Here is a 24,665-nt window from a genome sequence, read left to right on the forward strand (position 1 = left end):
TTCTATAATATTGTTCAATCGATCAAAAACATATTCCGACTCTCCTCCTGATACATGTGTATGTACACATATGTATGTACATGTATATACATCGAAATATATACACACACATACATATATTCATGTATGCATACATATATGTTTATATATATATTTTTTTTTTAACTTAAAAAGATTGAACATTTTTGTCACTTGCAAGATCATTAATAAAAATCAGTCGCAATTTTTTGCGAATAAAATAAATATCTGACACAACTGGTTTTCCCATTGAAATTCTGGGCGAAATCGAGAGTCGTTATGTGAACACGTTCGTACAGGAGAAAAATTTCACAATCGTTACTGAATTACGAAAGGTTAGCAGCAAATACAAATTTTTTGTTATTTAATAAATAAGCACATTCACTTTAATTAATTAAAATTTTTCAACTAAAACTATACATAATATGTCCAATAAAAATCTATTCATACAAATATATAACGCAAAAAAAAATTCTTAACGTTTAATTTTTTCTTGTTTGTTCTATTGGGTAGAATAGTTTCTCAAACTTATACAATGTCACGACCGGACAGGTCGGTTCACACTCACGTACTCGCAAACAACGGAAACACTCATAGGCTCGAGAAATAAATATTCAAACTTGTTAAATAACGGTCTTTAATTAAATTGTGTCAGTTTGTTCAAAACCAGAAACCAAAGACAAAAACAGACGACAGCCAATCACCAATCTCGTTTCGAAACTCCGCACCGGACTGTTAATAATACTGGGCGTAACAACATATTCAAATTTATATATTATACAATGAAAATAAAATGTATCAAAAAAATTTTCGAAAAAACAACAAAATATCGCTTTCCACTTTTTTATATTTATGTCATTTATATGTTATATATACACATATAAACTATATACTTGTATGTAAAAATAACAAATTTCATAATCATAAAATATTAAACAAATAAAATCTGTCTTACTTTTTTCATACTTTATGAATGCGTAATAATGCACTAAAAAGATTCCTAGTAGTTATAATTTTGATAAGATAAATTAAAATAATTACATTTCAAAAGCAAAATGTTCGAGTAGTTCTTTCAAATATGTACAGGATGTTTCATTTTAAATAATACAGTTAATTTAAAAAAAACGCATTTTTAAGTTAAAAAAAATCGTTGAAAAATGTTCTAGTTAAAAGTTGTATGGTCTGGAGTAGAATAACAATAAGTAATAAAATTAATTTTTGAAATATTTGATTTTTTAAAGTCAAATTTGACATTTCATCGTCATTTTTTGTATGAAATTGTAAGATTTTTTTATGTAATATAATATTCTTCTAATTATTCTGTATTTATATATATTTTATTCTGGCATATTTCGATACAAAGTATATTTAAAAGTATATGTAAGAATATGTAAAAAAGATCACATAAATCCATATAAAAATAACCTTAGAAAGCTCAATTTTTCACAAATTGATTTTACCATTATTTGTTCCACTTCAAACCATAAAACTTTCATATAAAACAATTTTTCCTAAATGTTTTTTTTTTTTCAAAAAAATCGACTTATTGTTAACATAAAACAACTTGTACATTCAAATTAATTATTAAAAATATTTGATAAGTACCTATTAATAATGCCTTCAAATCTGATATCATCTTATAACACAATTTTAATAAGTTTTCTTTCACGATCTTGATAATGATCGCGGAAAACATGGAAATCCTTAGATATAAGTTTCTATCGCGCTTCAAAATTTCTCGTAAATAAACAGTTTTCATAAATACTGATATCTTTACTAATTTATATTTTTACAATCTTTTTTAAGTCAAACATTAGCAGAAATATGTAAACCGGAAAGTAGCCGAAAATAGATAAAATTAACATAAATAGAAAAATAGAAATGGAAACAATCAAATATATTATTGCATTAAAATAAAAGTTCGTAGATTTTTTGGGTAATTCAAAGACAATGTTTATAGGTATTTGTAAATAGATTTATTTACTCGCATACCTATATGTCGCTATAAACTTTCGTTCCAATATACGATCGGTTATAAGAAATTAAGTTGTATATATTATTTTCTTTCGAATTTGTTTCTGATATTTATTCATTTATTACTGCATTACAATTGAATTGCCGATTCAACAATAAATTACACATTATTAAGATCGTGTAAAAATTTCAACATAACGTAACAATTCGAGAAGAGGGGTTTTCGGTCCAAACATATTAACGAACTCGTCGAACCTGTTAAGTATTACGTAAACAAGACGGGAAAGTACATTTCTCTCATGGATCTTAAAAGAAAGAGTAGTCGGTTGTGGGCCTTTATTCCAAAGAGAAGAGCTCTATAGGAGCCGATACGATCGGCGTAGTGTACAAGAAAAATACGAATTGATACGCAAAAATCGATCGTTCTGTGACTAATCGGTAACTCGTGTAATATCACATAAACGGTACGTATTACCAAATTACTAAAAAATCATTAAAATCTACAATCGAAATCTCAGAAAGCGGCGGAAATGACTATGAGCGTAAAAAGAAAAAACTGGATAGACAAATTATAAAGGATCCTCTATAAAATGACTGAATCATTGCTTCACAAGTTATATCACAGTAGTCGACACAACAAAGTGATTGGTGTAAAGATAAGATAGTGTGTGGTTTAATTTTTATTTTGAGAGAGTACATCGTAAAGAAATATATTTACACAAGCCTGTATTCAAAACGTGCTTATAAAGATATTAGTGCATTTTTTTAGTCTTTGTGACGTTCATTAAACACAAAACAAGAATAAATTAAATAGCGCGCTCTTTTATAAGCATGTATTAAATACGAGTCCCATAAACACATATAAGATAGATTCTACATGCTATATATTTTCCAACACTAGTAGATTTGACAGAATGATGAGAGAGACAAAATATGAGAAAATCTGTTCTTTATTGTCAACCATGACCATCAACAAATTGTTGCGAATCCAACCTGTGCGATAAAAGAACTCTTCTATATTATGCCTTTCGCACCGTTCTGCCAAGGACAAATATATATTCCTTCTGCTCCAAAAGTAATCAGAATTGTTTATTTAAACGAAGCGATTGAACTAAAATCGAAATTTCTTCACGCACGCGCGCGCACGTACGTAAGGTATATTTACAATTATAATTTTACAGAAGCTTGTTCAGTATGAGGATTCTATGGCCATTCTTCATTACCGTAGCAACCGGCAGCGCTTTTCTACACGTCGTCAAGAATAATATTCATTCGTCTGGAGAGAAATATACAAACGACACTAAGTATGACTTTATCGTCGTAGGAGCTGGATCGGCAGGATCCGTGTTAGCAAATCGTCTATCGGAGAACAAGAGATGGCGAGTTCTATTATTGGAAGCGGGATACCCGGCAAATATATTCAATCAAATTCCAGTGTTTGTTAGTTTTTTTCAATTGACTGATTTCAATTGGGGTTACAACGTGGAGCCTCAGAAGAACGCCTGTCTGGGAATGGTAAATCGTCAGTGTGCTTGGCCACGAGGTAGAGCCTTGGGCGGCACGAGTATCTTAAACTATATGATCCATACACGTGGGAACAAGTACGACTACGACGAATGGGCTAGTTTGGGCAACGTGGGCTGGTCTTACGCGGACGTTCTGCCGTATTTTAAGAAAAGCGAAAGATTTAACGTACCAGGTATGATACGATGATTCTTTTCTCTATTTCTCCATTTCACTTACAATTAGTCTTTCCAGATTATTTAATAGATTATCAAAGTTTCTTACATATACATTATGAGAAACTCTCTAAACATACACAAAAAATTTATTTGTTTTAAATAAATACATTTTTCTTAAATTGTAATTAATAAATTCAAAGAAATAATTTGCAAAAATACTTGCAATCTATAAAAAAATTGCAAAAAATAAATTTTGTTCCATATTATTTTGAAAGTAAGTCATTTATCAATAGAAAGAATGATTTATTGAAACAAAGACATAATTATTAATAAAAAATCATTTTATTAAAATTAAATCTAGTTAACTCTAATTACTTATAGTTTGTAATAAGTAAACATTTGTATCCAATTTATGACATAAACTCTGGAAATAATTCATTGTGTATTGGTATTAATATACATGTATAATGTAATAATTTCTTGCCACAAATAAACTTTGAAAACTTTAACAATAAACTCTTCACTAAAATAGTTCACTGTTGGAGCAGTATGTGCATCGCTTTTCTAAATCTAAATTTAGAATTTCTAAATCTAAATTAAAAAATTCTAAACTTTTTTAAATCTTCTACACAATAATAATAATTAAATCAACGTAATGTACTTTTAATGTAAATACCTAATGAATTATTTAAAGAATATATTTATTAATAACAAAGTGTAGATGACAAGCTCGCTTATTTACAAACATAATTAGAATACAATTTCACTTTTTATATAAGTATGTAATAAATTACAGATGTTATCTAGTTAACATATTCATTTATTCAAGTGAAAATGTTAATATAAAAATGTATGTTTCGACTACACAGAGTCTTCATCAGCGTCTTACAATATTTTAGTAAATCATGATTTTTACAAAAAACGCAAATCTATTAAGTACAACGTAAATCTCACTAGCGCAGAAGTAATAGTGAGTTATCAAGTGATAAGATTCTTCCACATGATCAAAATTAAAATTCCGACATCTATTCATTGTTCAATAATGAGAATAGGTTGAGTCCAGTAATTAAAAAGAAACTATGATGATATAATATTCCGAATAATAAAATGTTTTTCTAGCAAGGAATATGTTACGGGTGTCCGGCGCCGATTTGATTCTCCTTGAAATATGTTGTTAAGTATAAAAATCTAAGAGACTCTTTTTTCTTTTATATGCGCGGAATCTCATGTTTAAGAGGTAAAACCACCCTTTGAAGAAAAAAATATTTTTCTTTTAAGACGAATATTGTCGAAAGTATAAGACATAAAAAACAATTGTTTGAACAAAAATTGTACGGTTCAAAGAGTATTTTAAAATTGTAAAAAAAAATTTTTTTGTTTAACAAAATATTCCTACCACCTAAAGATTTTTTTTCAAATTTTCCAAATTTTTTTTCCATCAAATTAAAGGTTATTTTTTGCTAAATTCAACGATAAAGGTATTTTGATAAACAAAAAATAAAAAAATTTTTTTCTTTACAGCTTTAAAGTACTCTTTGAATCGTACAACTTTTGTTCAAAAAAATATTTTTCTATCTTTTATAGTTTCAATAATATCTTTTATACTTTCAATCGATTAATATAAAAACGCACTGATTCGAACGAGAAATACTACTTTTTTTTCAAAGGGTTGTTTAACCCCTCCCCCCCCAAACATGAGATTTCGCACATATAAAAAAATACGGGTCTCTTAGATTTTCGAGTTCAACAACATATTCCAAGAAGAATCAAATTGGCGTCGGACACCCGTGACATGTCCCTTATAAGAAGAAAAAATTTTTCTTACTAATAATATAATCGCAAATTTTCCAATTGTTTTAACATAACAAAGTATTAAATACTCCTACCTTGTGTTTCAAGTTGATAAAAATTAAAAGAGTTCATAAACATGTCAAACTAGTTATTGCTATCCGCTCTTGTTGAGATCTAAAGCCCGGTTTCACAACTTTCAGTTTAACCTGAGTTTAGTTGAACGTCTGTTAAAGTTGACGCCGGCGTTAAATCTGTATGACGCTCCACAACTCATTTTTAACCGTAGGTTACGTAAACCTATATTCTATTTACTGAAAATCGGAACATATGCTTCTTTCTTCTTAAACGTAAATTGTGATTGGTTACTTGAAATTTAAAAAGAAAAAGCGTGTCGATAAAGCCCATTCTGTAACCGTAACATAAGGCCGGTAAATATAGTTCTAATATATAATTGTAAGCAGAGTTAGCAAAAACTCGTTTTTTTTCATTTTAAACAAAAACTATCGTTTTTGTATTTAAAACAATTTGTTTCTATTTTATTTGTATTTTTTAAGAAACTAAAACAAAACATGTTTTAAAAAAAACACGTTTTTAACAAGCAAAAACAATTTGGTACAGTAAAAACAATTAAGTATAGAAAACGCTTTAACATTGTAAGAGTTTTGAAGGCACTTAAAAAAGGGGGAATTGATCGTTAACGTGAGACTGAGTCTCATGTTATGATATATATAAATAGTATATAAATAGTATAATTTTATAGTATATAAATAGTATATAAATTTTATATAGTATATAAAATCACATAAATAAAAATAAAAGCACTAAGACCTAGCTACGACCGATAAAGGCTATCTTACTATTATTGTGTTGTTACACTATCAGTCCAATAACATATTTGTAATTTGAATCACGCGCCTAGAAATGCGTTGTCACTCATATACCAAATATTGCGAGAAATATCACTGTGCCCCAGTGGTCGAGGTGGTAAGACACCGGGACCGGAGATTCTGGAGGTGCCAGGTTCGAACCCTGGGTGGGGTGTTATTTTTCGCAATAAATTTCTTACAGTTTTTTCAGGGGGGAATGGGTATATAGATGCAAATCAGCATCAAGTATTATATTAAATTAATTAATTTAATATAAATAGTGATATTACTGATTCTTACTCGACATGCTGTGTTATGACCAAAAATTAATTCGGCGCACATTCTGGTTGAGTTCGAAGTATATAAAATCACATAAATAAAAATAAAAGCACTAAGACCTAGCTACGACCGATGAAGGCTATCTTACTATTATTGTGTTGTTACACTATCGGTCCAATAACATATTTGTTATAATTTAATTTTTTTATAGCTTCATATTTTTAGTTAAAAAATCAACATAAAAGACTGATGCTATTTTATTTATTACGTGCAATTAATAGTCTTCGTTTAATGACAACAATACATGTGCATATATTGTAAAATTTTGAAATTTCAATAAATCTTGAGAGTACTTTTCAATACATATATACAGTGTGTCCGGAAAATCGCTACGAATATTTCGGGACGTGATTTGGGACCCCAAAATAAGGAAAAAAAGCTATATAAACATAGATCCGGAAATAAGTTGTTTCCGAGTTATAGCCACTGTTATGTTTAAAAAAATCGTATTTTATAGTCCGCGTGGCATCCCTTCTTAAATGTTTTTATTAAATTCCTAATTTTTTCATTTTTATTTCTTATTTTTTTAATTTTCAAATTTTCATTATTTTTTTATTTAATTAATAATTTTTATTCTTTAATTATTTTTAACTTTTCGATATTTGTAATTACATTATTTTTTAATACATTATTTTTAAATCAAACTAAATAAGATGTTCAATAAAAAATAAAAATAAAAAAATTAAGAATTTAATAAAAAAATTTAAGGATGCCGTGCGGACTATAAAATACGATTTTTTTTAACATAAAAGTGGCTATAACTCAGATATAACTTACTTCCGGATTTATGTTTATATAGCTTTTTTTTCCTTCTTTTGAGATCCCAAATCACGCCCCAAAATATTCGTGACGATTTTCCGGACACCCTGTGTGTGTGCGTGCGTGTGCGTGTGTATATGTATATATATATATATTGTATATGTATACACACACATACATACATACATACATATATACATATACATATAGAAATATATATATATACTTTCTAATATATGTATATATATTAGTATTTTATAGTTCGCATCGCATTCTTTTTTAATTTTTTTATTAAATTCCTCATTTTTTTTATTTTTATTTCTTATTTTTTTTATTTTTCGATATTTATCGTGATTTCCCAGACACCCTGTATATAGACTCAAATAAATCTAATGTCAAATATATTATACAAAATAAAAAATGGCAAATCTAATATAGAGGACAGAATTTTCCAGCAAATCCAGGCAGTTTTAAAAATTACGTTTTACATATTGGTTCATCATATTACATATTACTGGCATTTTATAATGTATATTTTGAATTCGTATATATATATGTATAAACTTTTGTCATGTACATTATTTATATATTTTTAAATACATTATTATAAAAAAATAATAAAAAAGAAGTTATTCTAACAATAAGTAAGGCCAATCAATTTGAGGGCTTGTACGTTTAGAATTTACCATAAATTTTCAAATGTATATCATATTTATATTTTATTTATATCTTCTATTTTCATAAAATTTTAGCATATATTATTGCATTGTATTTTGATATTCTACATCATAAATATATCACGAAATGTGATTGATTTGATAATATCAACGCAATATCGTTTAAAAGTATACATATTATTTTATTATTTATTAATTTTTTGTTGTACTACTTTCTAGTGAATATAATTTTGTGAAACTTGTTATTTGGAGGTTTGGAGTCGCTGAGTAAAAATCTGATGTGAAAATTACAAAATTCAAAAAAACCAATCAACAAAATAGACGAAGTTTTAATTTACATCAACCAAATTCGTTAAAAATTTTTTTACTCAAGAGTTACTGATTATGAATCCGATGTCAAATATATTGTATAAAATTAAAAATGGCAAATCTAATATAGCAGACAGAATTTCCAAGCAATTTTGAAAATTACGTTTGACATGTTGTCCATAATATTACATCTGGCATTTTAAAATTTGTATTTTGAATTCGCAATCAAGACTTCGAAAATATCAAAATAACAAGTTTTAATTAAATCCGGTCGATTTTAATAATTTTGTCCACTATATTGAATCCACTATTTCGAAGTTTTGACATCGGTTTCATAATCAGCCACCTCAAAAAGCCTTAAATAGCAAATTTCAAACAAATCCGGTCAATTTTAATAATTTTGTCTGTCATTTTAAATTTAGAATTTTTTACTTTGGATTCATAATCAGCGATCTCAAAAACCCCAGATAGTGATTTTGAAGTATAGATTATTAAAAAAAATTTTATGCAAACAATTAAATGAAACGTCCTATTTTTTATTCCAGAATCTAATAGCTAGTGTCAAAAATTTTTCAAAATACTATAATAAAGTTATTTTTATTAAGTACTTTCTGAGTTGTGAGGCGTGATAGATTCAGTATACTATAACTTTCAAACCTCACAGCTCAGAAAATACTTTAATAAAAATAACTTCAATATAATTAAATCCTATAACATTTGAAAAAGTTCTCTAGATCAACTGCAAAAAATGCAATAAAAAATATAGGGTGTTGGGAAAGTATCGGTACCCCTCAATATTTTAAAAATTAAACATTTTCTAAAGAATGTTCCATACAAAAGTTATAGGATTTGAAGCAATGGAGACAAAAGTATCTATAAACATGGTTGACTCAATTAACGTAAAAATCATTTTCAAATTTTCAAAAAGTAATTCTTATTTTTTATTGCATTTTATTACAGTCGATTTCAAAAACTTTTCAAAACACTATAATAAGTTACTTTATTTACGTATTTTCCGAAATACTTTACAAAATACTCCTGAAATTCTATAATGTAGCATTGAGGATAATTCCAAAATCAAAATGTTCATTTTTTGATCAATCATAATTATTAAATAAATTCTGAAATTATAATTTTGCGCATTAATAACTGCGTCATTCTCTCATTAGTCTTGTTTATTTTTCGTTATGTTTAAACTTCGAGTCTTTTTCGTAATACTACAATTGTTTTAAAACATTTAATTCCATATAAGAAATATTATTTTCAATGTAAAAATACTTTTTATTATCTCAAAAATAAATTACTTCTTGTGAAAACTATTTTCTATTTCAAGAAATGAAAAATTCTTTGTGTATATTCTTTAAAGATGTTTTCTAATTTTATTAACTTTTATTTGTATGTTTATATCAAATATAATTTTTATTTCAAGAAACAATTTTTTTGTTCAAATTTTTTGCTTCAATTTTTTTTCAAAAATATTTACTAGTAACTATAAAATTGTTTCTATGAATCAATTAAAAGCCTACTAGAAACTATTTAAAAAAATTTATTTAAAAAAATTTGAGATGTTTTTGCTGTGTTTGTGGAAACTAATACTATTTTTTATCATTTTTGAAGTGTAAAAAATAGTGCTAGAGATAAAATTACATCATATAACACAAATACGTGTTATATGACACAGAAAATTGCGGGACACATGGCATCGAAGTTATTTGCAAAATAGATCTATATACTATACATATTGATAGTACACAGCATAGAACCATCATGTTTTAATATAAAAATGTCTTAATATATAATAATTTAAAAATATCTTATAAAAATGTTATATTTATTAGCAAAAATATAATAAACACATCAATCGTATACTTGCACACATGTAACACAATTTTAATTAACAATATCAAATTTTAACAAACAATTCCAATTTAAAAAGAAATTAGGCTAGACCAAATTAAATCAAATTAAATGGAATATAATGCCAATACAAATCAACAAGATTTTCATGTACAACAAAACATGTATTATCTTGACATGCTACAAAGCGTACCTACATGGATTCTTTGAGTTGCTGTGAATCTGTCAAATTAAAAAAATCAAGATAGTAGATGTAATATAGCAAACACAAATACTGGAACTCATTCCACTTCTATGGAGATTGTTTTATTATGGTTTTTTTCGGTTTGCTTACAAATTTTCTATCAGATTTGGAGAAGTAATCAACGACAATTTTTGAATAAAAAAAACATTTTTTTGATTAATTTTTCTTAAAAAATATCAAATTCAAATTGTTATGTCACATAACGCATAAATAATAGATAATGTAATAATTTTCCTTGTTACATTTAGAAGTTTTTTCACTACAAACCTGCTTTTTCATCGCAATTTACATGACTCTATATATCGTTATATCCAATAATATAAAAGTCTTTTTAAGTTTATCAAACAACACTCAAATAAACTCACAAAAAATAAAGTCTCCGAAACAATTGAAAGAGTTCGTGATGTTTTATTTGTACATATATACAACGTGAAAAAACTTTCTAATATGTATTCTGCTGTGAAGCCGTTTACCATTTTTTGCACAGTTTCCACAGAAAAAAATAGTTTCAGTATTTAAGTTCGCCATATTAATTTCGCCATCTTGAATTTTTAAAATCTAACGTCAAATTCATAATAAGCAGCTCAAAGAACTCATAGAGACCCTTAGAAAAAATTCAACAAAAATTCGTGCTTCGAAAAATAAAGTGTTATTAGTGTCATATTTTCTTACTTAGTAGATGGATGACCACTTTGACTCTTTATATCTCTGAAACCAATCATATGCTCAACATAAAACTTTTCTGTGATTAATGTCTCATAAGCTATCTCTTGGCATAAAATTCGATTCCAAAATCGAAGGCTGAGAAACGGACAAAAAATCCATTCTTTTTGCGGTGGTTCTTTTGTCAGTTTAGGACAATAAAATTATATATTTCTCAAAATCGTAAAAAAATGCGTTTCTTTGTTTTATAAGATTTTCTCATAAATAATATACATTTTTCTGTTTCTTCAAACTTCAAAATTTGAATTTCAGATTGATTTATACCAATATAAATTTAAAATAATCTTAAAATTAAAAGAAATCACAGTATATTATATTTCTATATGATAGTTGCAAGGAACCAATCTACTTTGTTAGAATAGATTAATCTTAAATACCATACCAAGCCTGTCACTGATTCCTGATATCATTGACAAAACGCATTATTTCTATGCTTAGGCATCAAGAACTCTATGTATCATAATGAAGACGGTTACTTGTGCGTGGAACATGTACCATATCATACGAAGCTGGCAACCGCATTTCTAAATGCTGGAGAAAAGTTGGGGTATAAAATCATCGACTACAATGGCCAAGATCAGATAGGTTTCTCATATATTCAAGTAAATATGGATCGTGGAACGCGATGCAGCGCTGCCAAGGCCTATCTCGAGCAAATTAATCGGTCAAATTTGGAAATAATCACTGGTGCTAGAGTAACCAAAATACTAATCGATGCGGACAAGCATGCTTATGGCGTTGAGTATGTTAAGGACAACGTATGGAAAAAAGTGACTTGCTCCAAGGAAATTTTATTATCAGCCGGTACGATCGACTCAGCAAAATTGTTAATGCTATCGGGAATTGGACCAAAAGAGCATCTTGAAGAACTAAACATTCCGGTAATTCAGGACTCCAAAGTCGGTTACAACATGTACGAACACATCGGTTTCCTAGGATTGACTTTTATGGTGAATCAAAGCGTGTCACTGCTACAGAACAAGCTCCTTAGTCCAAGTGTAGTCCTAGAATACCTTCTGTACAAGGATGGTTTATTAACGATTCCAGGTGGTGCCGAGGCGCTTGCATTTATTAGAACCAAGTACGCTTTTAACCAAAAACCAGATATTGAACTTCTCTTCGTATCTGGTTCTCTACATTCGGATAACGGTCAAGCCATAAGAAGAGGTCTAAGAATTTCACAGGATCTATACGACGCCGTCTATAAACCAATCGAAAATCAGGAGGCTTGGTCGATCTGGCCGATTATTCAAAATCCCAGAAGCGTTGGCCGTCTGACATTGCGATCAAAAAATCCATTCGAGCCACCCAAAATGGATCCAAACTTTTTCAGTCATCCAGCTGATTTAGAGATTATTTTAGAAGGAATAAAACACGCTATTAACATATCTAAAACCGAAGTTTTTCAGGCTTACGGCAGTCGACTGCATGACCTTAAAATACCAAGCTGTGCACAGTTTGAGTTTGCTTCCGATGATTATTGGCGTTGCGCAATCAAGCATCTACCGTCAATGATGAATCACGAAATAGGCACCGTTAAAATGGGACCTCGGACAGATATTTACGCGGTTGTCGATCCAGAGTTAAAAGTATACGGTATTGAATCACTCAGGGTAGTGGACGCTTCGATTATGCCTACGATGCCTAATGGTCACGTGAACGCAGGAATATATATGATCGGTGAGAAAGCAGCAGATATGATCAAAGAAACTTGGAAGAACGAGTTATAAAATTTACAAGTAGCTCAGAAAATGACAACGAGATCCTTGATCAATGATCCTTGATATTAAAGTTGCCATGTTTTTACGATGATTTCCGTTATCATTTTCTAAGCTTCTTGTAAATTTTAGAACTCTTTCTTCTAAGTTTCTTTGATCATATCTACTGCTTAAGATTAAAAATGCGTAAATAAATTTTTTATACAATGTTGTTCAATTTGCAACAATTTAGAGAATAAAAAAATAAAATAAAAAACAAAAAAGTAATAAGATTTTGTTAGTTGATTTCTTGGCGTTTAAATTACGTTATTATAATGTATGTATGAAGGCTCTTATTTTTTATAACTTTGAAGATTCAAAACTTTGAAAAATCTGTGGAAACAGCAAATTTATTCAGAAAAAAATATTGTTAATAAAAAAATTAACATATACTTCAAAAATTATTAAAATATTACTATTGTAAATTACAATTTCAAAACATAAAATAAGTTTTCGGAATAATTAGATAAAATACGTGCAAATGTAAATAAGAAAAAATATCATACAATAAACATACATAACTCGAATAAAAATCAGGCGTCCCTTGTGTCATATACAATACCACATTAGATATTAATATGACATACCTGATTATGTTTCTCTAGAACAGTACTTTTGAAGAATATTTTATCCTCATAACAATTTTAAAAATAAATCGGACATGCTTAATATTGCATCAGTCAAAACATTCTCCAGTTTGTCCTAAAAAAATTTAGATGGAGTTTCAAAAAGGTGATTTTGCTGTCGATTGATATATTTTGGAGCGCTAATTACGTATCATCATGATAATCACCGACAAGGTCATTTTTAAGATTAAAACTAAAAAAAACTCGACAATTTTCGTTTTTTATATTATTTTAATAAAATATTAATATAACTGTAAAAAATGATTCTAATAAAAGTTATAAAAAATGTATCACTTGTGTTTTGTAAATTTTATTGTATGTTTTTAAAAAAAAAAATTATAATAATAGAAAATATATTCCTCTATGTAGAACAAGGCAATCATAGATTCGTTTGGCACTATAAGTAGAAAAATGTGGAATAAATATGTGGAGCTAAATATGAGATTTAGATCTAAAACTTAGATCTAAAATTTGGTATAGGTTGGATTAGGATTTTTTCGGAGTAGGAGAGTCTCGCTCCTCCAGGCATCCATTTACTTTCCACGCGAAGCAATGTCCATCCTACATTGCCTTCCCCTCTCCTGCTTACGGGGCACAACAAGGTATACAATCATACTGTCCACATGGGTTTTATACTTCACACACAGCGAAATTCCCCCACATCTCCCGCTCTTCCCATTTACCTGTTATGCATAAAATTTTAATTTTTTCCAATCCAATAAAATGAGCAAAAAATATCAAAACTGTACAATTGCAAATAAATTCGTAATAAAATGTGAGTGTACTTATACAATAACGTTATTATGTGTTTGTGTATACGTTATACAAAAATAACTTATACGCAATTTAAATAAAAAAAATGGCGGATCCAAAATTAAAAAAAAATCAAACAGACAAATTTTCATAAAAATTAATTTTAAAGTAATTGACAAACAATTATTATTACAAACGTTTCAATCCTCTGGTTTAGATCATCCTCAGTGTAAACTTATTATTCCACATGCGATGATAATCAGGCTTATGTAGCGCGGGTACAAAAATTGACAGCCAAAAATGATGCAGTACATTGTAGTCAGTGTGATACATTACGCTCCGCGTTATTGTATGGCAAGTTTTTTGAATGGTCATAATGAGGCGGATGTACAAAGTCACAATAATGTAGATCCTTAATAAATTTGTATTGTAACAAACCGTTTTTCTGCTTCCCCCTCGGACCGTCCACCATTCCACGCTGTCCGGCCGAAACACCCGCCGGACAGCCAAACAACCGGCGCACGGCGCCAAATAAACATTTCCAACCGGCGTAGCGCGCGGAAACGCATCCGCGCATCAAGAATATCTCCGCGCGCACGCGCCTGAGAAGCGGCCAAAGTGGCGGTCGCTGCCGACCTCGAGTGGCAAGGATTCCCTCTCCGTTACCAAACCGTCCGTACCCCCGCAGCGCCCCTCTTCTCAAAAAGGCTATATAAGCGCCGCCGCTTCCACGATCAAGGCTTCTTCTTCCGAACTGTCCGTCCGCTAAGAATACTCCTTTCCGCTCTTATTTGAAATCAAACAAACTTGGTTTCTGCTGAGAGATCTCGGCAACGAGCATCCTATCCACCTCCATTTCTACGGGCTCAAGCACCTTGGGCTCAACCGAGAGATCTCGGTGGACCGGAGAAATCACGATCCGATCTCCTCCCCGTCGGCACTGACTCACAATCTGGGGTGTGGAGTTCCGCGCCTCCACCAAGAGATCTTGGCGTGAGTCGTTGCCACCGCCGCAACACCGACGCGCCACGCGTCGCGATCGTCTCGTATCAAAGTACAGCTGTACCATGCGCACGAGTTGTATCGTCACCGGACTCGCGCGCCCGTGACCGTGACCGTGGCCTTCAGCAAGGCCAAGCCGACTTGTAAACATGGATTCCGAGTTCAACAAAATTCATCTCGGAATCATCTGCGTGTATATAGTCCGCGATTATTCGCCGTCGTTCGTCCGTCCAAGCATTATTTTTCCGTTCCGTCCGTCCGCGCGTTATTTTTCCGTTTCGTTCGTCCGCGCGTAGAGATAAGTTCAACGTCACGTCCGTCTAAGTATCATCTTCATTTGTCCGTCCGCGCGCCGCGTCCGCGAATACTCCATTGCATCTTCGCTTTTGTGTACAATAAACTGAGTTCTTTTGTCATCAATAGAGACCAGTTTAGTTCTCTCGGCGCGTCTTCGTCCACCGAACCAACACTGACCGTGCGCGAAGTCAGGTCGTTACAGTATTGTTACATTGAAATTCGCGTATTCATTATTCGAACCATTAAATTCTCGTGGGCCTTTGCCCACAATTGGTGACCCCGACGTGATGTCGTCGTTCGCATAGTGCGCTTTTTTCTGCCCGTTCGAGAACTTTCTCGCAAGGTCCGTCGCGTGTCGAAGCGGAGGACATGCGACGGTTTTTCATCTGTTGCAGATAAAAATCACCGCCTGTTCAGCCATTTATGCAACAGCACGCTATTGGTCGAGGCCATTACAACCATAGTGTTTCTACGGGCGGCCCGTTCCACGAATTTCCTTCCCTGACAAGGTCGTTCCTGACCCATCGGCTAGCTTCATCCTGTAAAACGGCTCATCGCAGCTCATCGTAGCTTATCGTAACTTATTACGGCCCATCGCAGCTCATCGCAGCCGCTAATATTTTTGTTCTCCCTTAGCAACAGGCGCCTTGCGCCATTGGTCGAGAGCGTAAGAGACGACGCGTCATTTGTCAAGATTGTTCCCGCCACTACGTTGTAGAAGCAGCCCGTCCACCGGGAAATCATCCCAGGCAAGGTTGTTCCTGACCCTTCGGCAAGTCTCATCCCTTCCTGAGGATATTGTTACCTTCGCAGACATCGAGATCTTCGTTCTGTAACGTTACTATCTCATTTACTTTTATTATCAGTGCACGCGTTTCGACATTTGCTTTAACTATTCAAAAATAGCGCCTAGCAACTACACGTATGTTCGCGTATACAACTAAATGCGTACGCATGCGGCATAGCCTAGTTCGTACCCTTGATATTAAGCTTCTCGCCACGTTGCTTTCGTGCTTTCATGCTAGCATAGTAACATTCCCTGTCGTTATCGCTAGTTTTGTGACATTCGCTTTGACCATCACCATGTCTGACCCGCCGCGCGTGGAAACGTACCGCGTTCCTAAAATTCCGCCATTATGAAAGAACGCTCCCGAAACGTGGTTTATTCAAGTCAAATCGTCACTGCGCGTTGCAAATATTACTGTAGACCAAATTAAAGCAAATTATCTTAACTGGTGTCGATCACAAGGTAGTCTCCTATATCACCAATTTGGTTACGGCAGACGCATCCCCCGACAATTTATACCAGCAACTTAAAAAACGCATATTAGCGGTATACGCAATTTCCCCGAAATCGCGTTTACAAAACCTTTTAAAAAGCCTTTTAAATTGGGCGATTAGAAGCAATCACATTTAATAAATCATATGAAAAATCTCAATAACAGCCAGTGTAGCACCGCGGTTCTCAAATCGCTATTTATAGAGCAATTGCCCAAAACTCATAAAGACATCTTAGTCGCAGCAAACAAACCGGATTTACAGAAATTGGCCAAAATCGCTAATAGGCTAGCAGATATTAAAAAAGCAAAAAGAAGATGACAAGCTTAAAAATTTACTTGCTTCTGATAGATCTTATCTCAAGTTAAAAAATGGTTTGGGGTCTTCCTAACACAGAGCTGCGAATTGTCCGAAGTCTATTCGTCCGTACATTCCAAAATCTCTTAGGAAACAAGTCTTTGAATTATTCCATAATTCTGCGCACCCAAGTCTTTGAATTATTCCATAATTCTGCGCACCCTAATGCCAAGATCACTGACCGTATAATATGTCAACAATACATTTAATCTAACCTACATCGTAACGTTACTAAATAGGCACACAGCTGTTTAGATTGTAAAAAGTCTAAGACTTCTCGTCATGTCAAACAGATTCCTGCTTCTTTCATGGCTCCTGATGATTATTTTGACCATGTTCATCTAAATATTATTCCTAAATATAATCCTCTTCCACTTGTCAATGGGTATAGATACTGTCTTATCCTCATAGATTTTCTCGCTGGCCGAAAGCAACCCCTAGCAATATTACGGCTGACACAATAGCAAAAACCTTTTACGATCATTGGATTGTTCGGTTCGGTGCCCCAAAAATCTTAACTACTGCTCAATTTGAGTCTCAACTTTTTACTGCTCTATTATCTTTAATAGATTGCAAGCGCATTCATACGAGCACGTACCGTAATCGAATGGTATGGTTGAACAATGGCACCGCTCCTTAAAAGCAGCGTTAATGTATCATACGGATAATTGGTTTAATACTCTCCCAACCGTTCTTCTTGGTCTATGAACTCATGTTCGTTTAGATACACAGGCTTCTCCAGCCGAATATGTGTACGGCACTACGCTTAAAGTACCCGGAAAATTTTTCCTCCAGAAAGATTTTACTCCAGATCTTACCTCAGATCTTTATTAATGAGTTTACAGAGTATATACGCCAAATAAAACCTGTGCCCATAATTCACCACTATAAAAGACATCCTTTCTTCTTTAAGAAACTGAGCTCTTGCTCTCATGTTTTTCCGCCATGACGCGGTTGAGAAACCTCTGGAACAGCCATACTCTGGTCCTTTCAAGGTTATTCAAAGAAATACCGATAAGGTTTATACAATCAAAATCAATAATCGACCTGTTAGAGTCTCGGTTAAACGGCTTAAACCGCGCATTTTCTATTAGATAACGTTAATGAAATGCCTTCTGCAGGAATCCCTTCTACTTCAACTTAGAGTCCTATATAAAGAGAGAAGCGACATCGAACCCCCACCACAACCTTCAGTATCCAATTGAGTCCTCCACCGCCATTTTGGGACCGCTTTAACGTCATCAAACACCATTCGTATCATTCTGCAAACAGCTGTGGTCACAATATAGCTGCTCACTTAGCCAATCAAGTATCAATCAGATTACCAATCAGAGCTTCGGACATCAATGTCGCTTCTCTCTTTATATAGGACTCTACTTCAACTCAATCTAACAAATGTTTCCTTTCGGTAGAACGTCAATCAAGTTAGATTAAAACTTATCCTGCGCAAAAAAAAGCAAGTGCCATTTAATCTAAGCAAATGGCTGTTCAATTCTTTGTAATTTGTACCTGCGTTACAGTGTTTCCCTAAAACCTTATTGTAATTAGCTTGTAAGTCTAACATTAGTTTAACTTTATTAGTTTGTAAGCCCTGCGTTGCAACTATATTGTAATACTTTAGTTAGCGTTTAATTAAGTAGCCCATACTTCTATGTATTACTCTTCTTTCGTTGGCACTCGAAGGGGGGGGGGGGTATGTGGCGACTGGCGAGTTTCTCCTCTACTCATCTAGTTGAGTTGGAAGTCTAGGAAAGCCGGGCATATTCGTCTTGCGATGCTCACTTGTCGGAGTTAGTCGTTGTGACATTCATACGCTCGTCAGCTCTCGCATAGTTAACACGCTTCTTCGCGTCCGCGAATTCTAAGTATTAAGTTGCGTCATTCCGTATAACAGTATCCTTAATAAATTTGTATTGTTACATTGAAATTCGCGTACTCATTAGTCGAACCAGCATCTATTATTTCCAGCATCTATAAGTACCGTTACAGAAGAACAATTTTCAAGTAAGCGGCGTGGCATAAGACATTAGGACGCCGACTGGTACTCTTTAGATCCCAGGTTCAATCCCCGCGGATGCGACTTTTTTTTATCTTATATTTTTTAATTGTTATACCGTTTTTAATTATTTAATATAAAATATTATTTTAAAAAAATAAAGGAATTAAAAATGCTTTTTTATTATTAATTAAATTAAAATTTCTCATAAACAAAAAATATATAACACAAGAATAAAAAACCTAAAAAATAAAAACAAAAAATATATTTGCAATAAAAATTTACAATTACTGTTTTACAATTTTAAGCAAGAAGTTTCGTATACAAGCTAACAGGTTTAGAAAAAAAAACAATAACAAAACGGTTTTACTCGCAGATCATTTTAGGTATAACAATTTAGAGAAACATTTATTTTGACATTTTTAAAACAATCATTGTAAATTTTTATTGCAAATATATTTTTTTGTGTTCATGAGAAATTTTAATTTAATTGATAATAAAAATGCATTTTTAAATTCCCTCATTCTTTAAAAGCATCATTTTATATTAAATAATTAAAAACGGCTTAAAAAATATACATAATAATTAAAAAATATAAAATAAAAAACAGTCGCATCCGCGGGGATCAAACCTGGAATCCCAAGCGTATCAGTCGACGTCCTAATGCCCTACGCCACGCCGCGCCGCTTATTTGAGAATCGTTCTTTTGTAACGGTACTTATAGATGAAATATTTAATCATCATTTTCTCGAATATGCCTAAGTTGTCCAAGAAACGGCTTTATAATAAAGGTGTGAGTGAATATTAAACACCCATAAAATTTTATTAAAATCGACGAGATCATTGCCGGGTCCTCCCCTTGTAAACTAGATCACGAATTCAGACATCCAGTTAGAGCCGGATATCTAGTTTCAGCCATTTTCACGTCGATTTAATGGCGGATTAGATAATGCAAGTGTATGTAGACGTGTAGACGTGTAAACGTTTAAAAATTCCATTAAAAAATAAAGACGCGTTGTATCATCTAACATCGTAAAAATAATCGGACGAAGGGGTTTCGTTTATTTAGGTAAGTTATAATATAGATTTTTTGTAATTGTTAAATGTGACAGCTTTATATCATTAATAGGTTACGTTTCAAGTAAAAATTATAAATATTTTAGATTTCCTCTCAATAATAGGAGCAATTAAAAAAATGGATCAAAGTAATTGGGCAAGAAGATTTTAAACAAACGTAATACAAAAACAAACGTAATTTGTAGTGCACATTTCAATACAAATGATTGTATGAACAGGCCAAATAAAAATAAAGTACGTTTAGAATATCTTGCAATACCCTTCAAATTTCTAAAAACTCCAGTAATTGAAAAAATTACAAATTTATTTACATTGCATTCTTAAAATATAAAGTCCATGAATTCAGAAGAAGACAAAGAAAATCGTTTGACAGTCTTCAGTCTATCTTCAGAAAACACAGTTAATACAAGTGCTATTAACGATACAATTAAAATGACATTAATAAACAAACAAAGAATAAATCTAACAAGGAAAGGTCAAAAGGTGTCCCCTCCGATTTAAACGAGCCTTTAATATATAGTACAGATAAAAATAAGAAACCCGTATTTTTTTATACGTGCCAATACTCACTTTTAAGAACTAAAACACCCCTTTGAAGAAAACCGGTATTTTTCTTTCGTATATCGTCAAAACTATAAAAAAATAAAGAAAAATGTTCTAATTAAAAATTAAATGACTTAAGAAGTACTTCGTAACAATAATAAAAAAAATTTTATTTTGTTATACTTTTCTCCACCGCTTACCTGATTCTTTCAAAATTTTTATTTTTTTTATAAGCAAAATAAGCTTATTTTATTACAAATTCAACAATGTATGGATAAAGTTATGTTCCAACATTTTCCAAAAATAATAAAACTTTTCTACACGCATGGTACGCGCACCTGTCCGTGCGCTACAAAAGTATCCCTTTTAGAGTTGATGAGCTTTTAATATGTTATAGTACAGATAAAAATAAAGAAAACACGTTTTTTTAAATACATGCCCAATCGCACTTTTAAGGGGTAAAACATCCTTTGAAGAAAATCGGTTTTCTTCTTTCAAAGCACACACCGTCAAAACTATAAAAAATTTAAAAAAAATTTTTTTCTAATTAAAAGATTTTGCTTATAAAAAAAAGAAAAATTAAAAAAAAAAGAGGTAAGTGGTAGTAAAGTGTAAAAAAATATATTAAAGGCTCTTCATAATCGGAGGGGGACACTTACGTAGCGCACAAACGTGTGCGCGTACCATGCGTTATAGAGTGGTTTTTAATTATTTTTGGAAAATAAAAATGTCGCAACATAATTTTATCATATACCATTGAATTCGTAATAAAATAAACTTTATTTTACTTATAAAAAGAAATAAAAATTTAAAAATAATAGCTAAATAGTGGAAAAAGTATTAAAAAAAAAATTGTTATCACTGTTATAAAGTATAGAAAAAATGGTTCAAAAAGCCATTTTACTTTCAATTAAAGCATTTTTCTCTATTTCTTATAGTTTCGACAATATACACTAAAAAAAAAAAACTTATTTTCTTCAAAGGGGTGTTTCACCCCCTTGAAAAGTGAAAACAGGCATGTATAAAAAAATACGTGTCCCTTATTTTTATCTGCACTACACATATTAATTAAAGGCTCGTCAAAATCAAAGAGAGACACCTCAAAACCTTTCCTTGTTAGTAATTATTATCAAATAATAAATCAATTTTTATTTTAAACGTTGCAAACGCTTATTTCTGATAAAGTTTGAAAAACAAAATTCTTTTAACAAAAAAAATGTTTTGCATTTGATACAATGTTTTGCAATCATTTTTTTCAATTGATGACATGTAAAAATCAAGGCACGTTAACTTTTTTATTATAATATACAGTTGTCTTACCAGATACCGACATTTAGAAAAAAAAGTAGTTCTAAAATTTTTATTTTCTACCTTATTGTTTTAAAAATGTGATGGTTTTATTGTAATAATGTTTATTTCAGTTAAAAGAAATGAGTAAACACAATATAATTTAGATGATTTCCCCAATTTTTAAAATATTTTTATTTCGTACCTCAATCGTGTTTTTACTTTTAATATTTTATTTTCTCTAAAATTTGCATATTTGAAAAGTTTTTAGAGCACACAGATTAAAAAACTGCATTAATATCTCATTTAAATATATATAATTAAACAAATGTTTCCTTTATATCATTTATTATAATTACTACATCAAACAAATCGATTATAACCGACGCGTAATCATTATCGACGTTAATGTTATAATAATGACTTTTTATTTCCAGTTTCATTTATAATTTTTTTATTTTTAATATTTTTTTGATTCCTTTTATCTCCTCTAAAATTTGCGTAACACTCTCGAAAAGTTTCTGCAGATTAGTAAAAAAATTCCATAATATCTTATTCAATCATAAATAAAAATTTTCTTTAATTCGAGTTACTTATTGTATCGCAAAATTATTAAGAATCAAGCAAAATTACTTGTTATAACCATAATCCGCCTAAAAAAACATTAAAAATGTAAAAAGAAACGCCAAGTATATTTTTTTTTGTAATATAACCAAAATTACAATGAATAAAACCAAATATAATATCATCAAAAAGAAGTGAAATCTAAAATATTGCAAGTATATTTATTACCGATGGGTTGGGAGTCTTATGACCACGTTGCAATTGACCATCAGCCACTTACAGTGTTAAACAATGGAAAAACTGTAGGCATCAGCCGCTCAAATGACCGTGATCAATCGCAACGTGGTCAAGCGGGTCACGCCCATACCGATGAGCAGCAAATTATGTGACAAATAAAATCAAAGATGGGTAAAATCTATAGCAGCAGCGTACTTGGCGATTGAAATGAAATACATAAATAGTTAAACTAAAAAAATATAATCGAGTTGAAAAACTTAGTCAAGTTAATATCTTTTCCAGTGCATAATACGCGTTTGTAAATTATAATAGATAATATTTATAGAAAAAGTAACATTATTAGATAATTTTGTATTCATATTTGTAATCACAACTTAAAAAATTACACACAATAAAAACATTTTAATAAAATATACATATTTCATCAACTTTTTATGCATACAAAAGTAATTTACATAAATATGTACAAGAAAAGTAATAGATTTGGAATTAACAATTTTTAAAAAAGTAAAGCTAAAAGAGAGAGAGAGTGTGTGTTTCAGCAGAAAATAACTTAATCTTTCCACGCTTATTTTCGTGTAAAAATATAACAAGTTTATTTCCACAACAGTAATACAGTCACAGCAGATAAATCACTCGCGTATACGTTGTTACGACCAACGGGTATTTTTCTTGAATATTTAGATTATTAAGAGCAGCCGCCCTGAGTCCGAGGACGTCACCGTGGAGCAACTATCCTGCGCCTTATTTCACGGCTTGAGGAAAAATAACGAAATACGAATAGGATACTATCGAAATTACTTGTTTGCGAACTTCTAATACGTATGCTCTGGTCAGCGATCAAGAACGTAATGAGAAGACGCCGACTCAGAATAAGCGATATCGGAGCACCAATTGTACTCTTTATATCAAAAGACGCCCGCTTGGTAACGGGATGCTCGAGGCGTCAATATCTTTATTGAAAGTGTGCAAACCTCTCTTGTTTTATCGTGCGCCACGTTAGCCCGTCTCCGTAATGAATGCATGCATCCGTACACTCATGTGTGATGTACGCCTCGCCTCGCTACAGAGAGAGAGAGAGAGAGAGGGGGAGAGGGAGAAAGGGGGAGAGAGAGGGATAGAGAGGGAGAGAGGGGAAGAGAGAGAGGGAGAGAGGGGAAGAGAGAGGGAGAGAGAGGGGAGAAGAGGGGGGGGAGAGTGAGAGAGAGGGGTGGGAGAAAGAGAGGGTGTGAGAGGGAGAAAAGAGGAGAGGGGGGAAGAAGGGGAAGGGGAGGGGGGAGGGCAGAGAGGGGGCAAGAGGGAGAAAAAGAGAGGAGGGGGGAGAGGGGGGGAGAGAGATTGTATCATATTTTATTCGAAAAATTAAATGTCACTTTATTATATATAGTTTTATTATTTGTACATTATTTCCGAAAATGTATCCTACGTTATTTATTTTCCTGTTTTGTTATCCTTTTAGCTTAATAAATATCAATCAATTTTATTCGCGCTGAATCAATTTATCAAACTCCAAACAGCACGTTGTATTACTTACAAGGGACATTAGGCAACCCGCAAAATCAAAAAATTCTAAAACTTTGTGTACAAATAGAGAAGTTCATCCGTAATATAGAAGTATTTTTTGCTCGTGCCATCTTTTAATTTTAGAGGAT

At 31.6% G+C, this 24,665-nt stretch overlaps 2 protein-coding genes across 2 annotated transcripts in view; one reads left to right on the forward strand and one right to left on the reverse strand.

Moving 5' to 3' along the window:
- The window catches only part of LOC105194942 (flotillin-2), a 272,683-nt gene that overhangs the window by 241,741 nt on the left and 6,277 nt on the right, over positions 1-24,665 (reverse strand). The window lies entirely within an intron of this gene.
- Positions 1,915-13,815, forward strand: LOC105194950 (glucose dehydrogenase [FAD, quinone]). The gene is made up of 3 exons (XM_039449364.1): positions 1,915-2,456; positions 3,174-3,691; positions 11,678-13,815. Exons 2-3 carry the CDS (start codon positions 3,187-3,189, stop codon positions 12,967-12,969), a joined length of 1,797 nt encoding a protein of 598 aa, XP_039305298.1. The 5' UTR covers positions 1,915-2,456; positions 3,174-3,186; the 3' UTR covers positions 12,970-13,815.

The sequence above is a fragment of the Solenopsis invicta genome, chromosome 5 (assembly GCF_016802725.1).
Source record: "Solenopsis invicta isolate M01_SB chromosome 5, UNIL_Sinv_3.0, whole genome shotgun sequence".
Classification (NCBI taxonomy): Eukaryota; Metazoa; Arthropoda; class Insecta; order Hymenoptera; family Formicidae; genus Solenopsis; species Solenopsis invicta.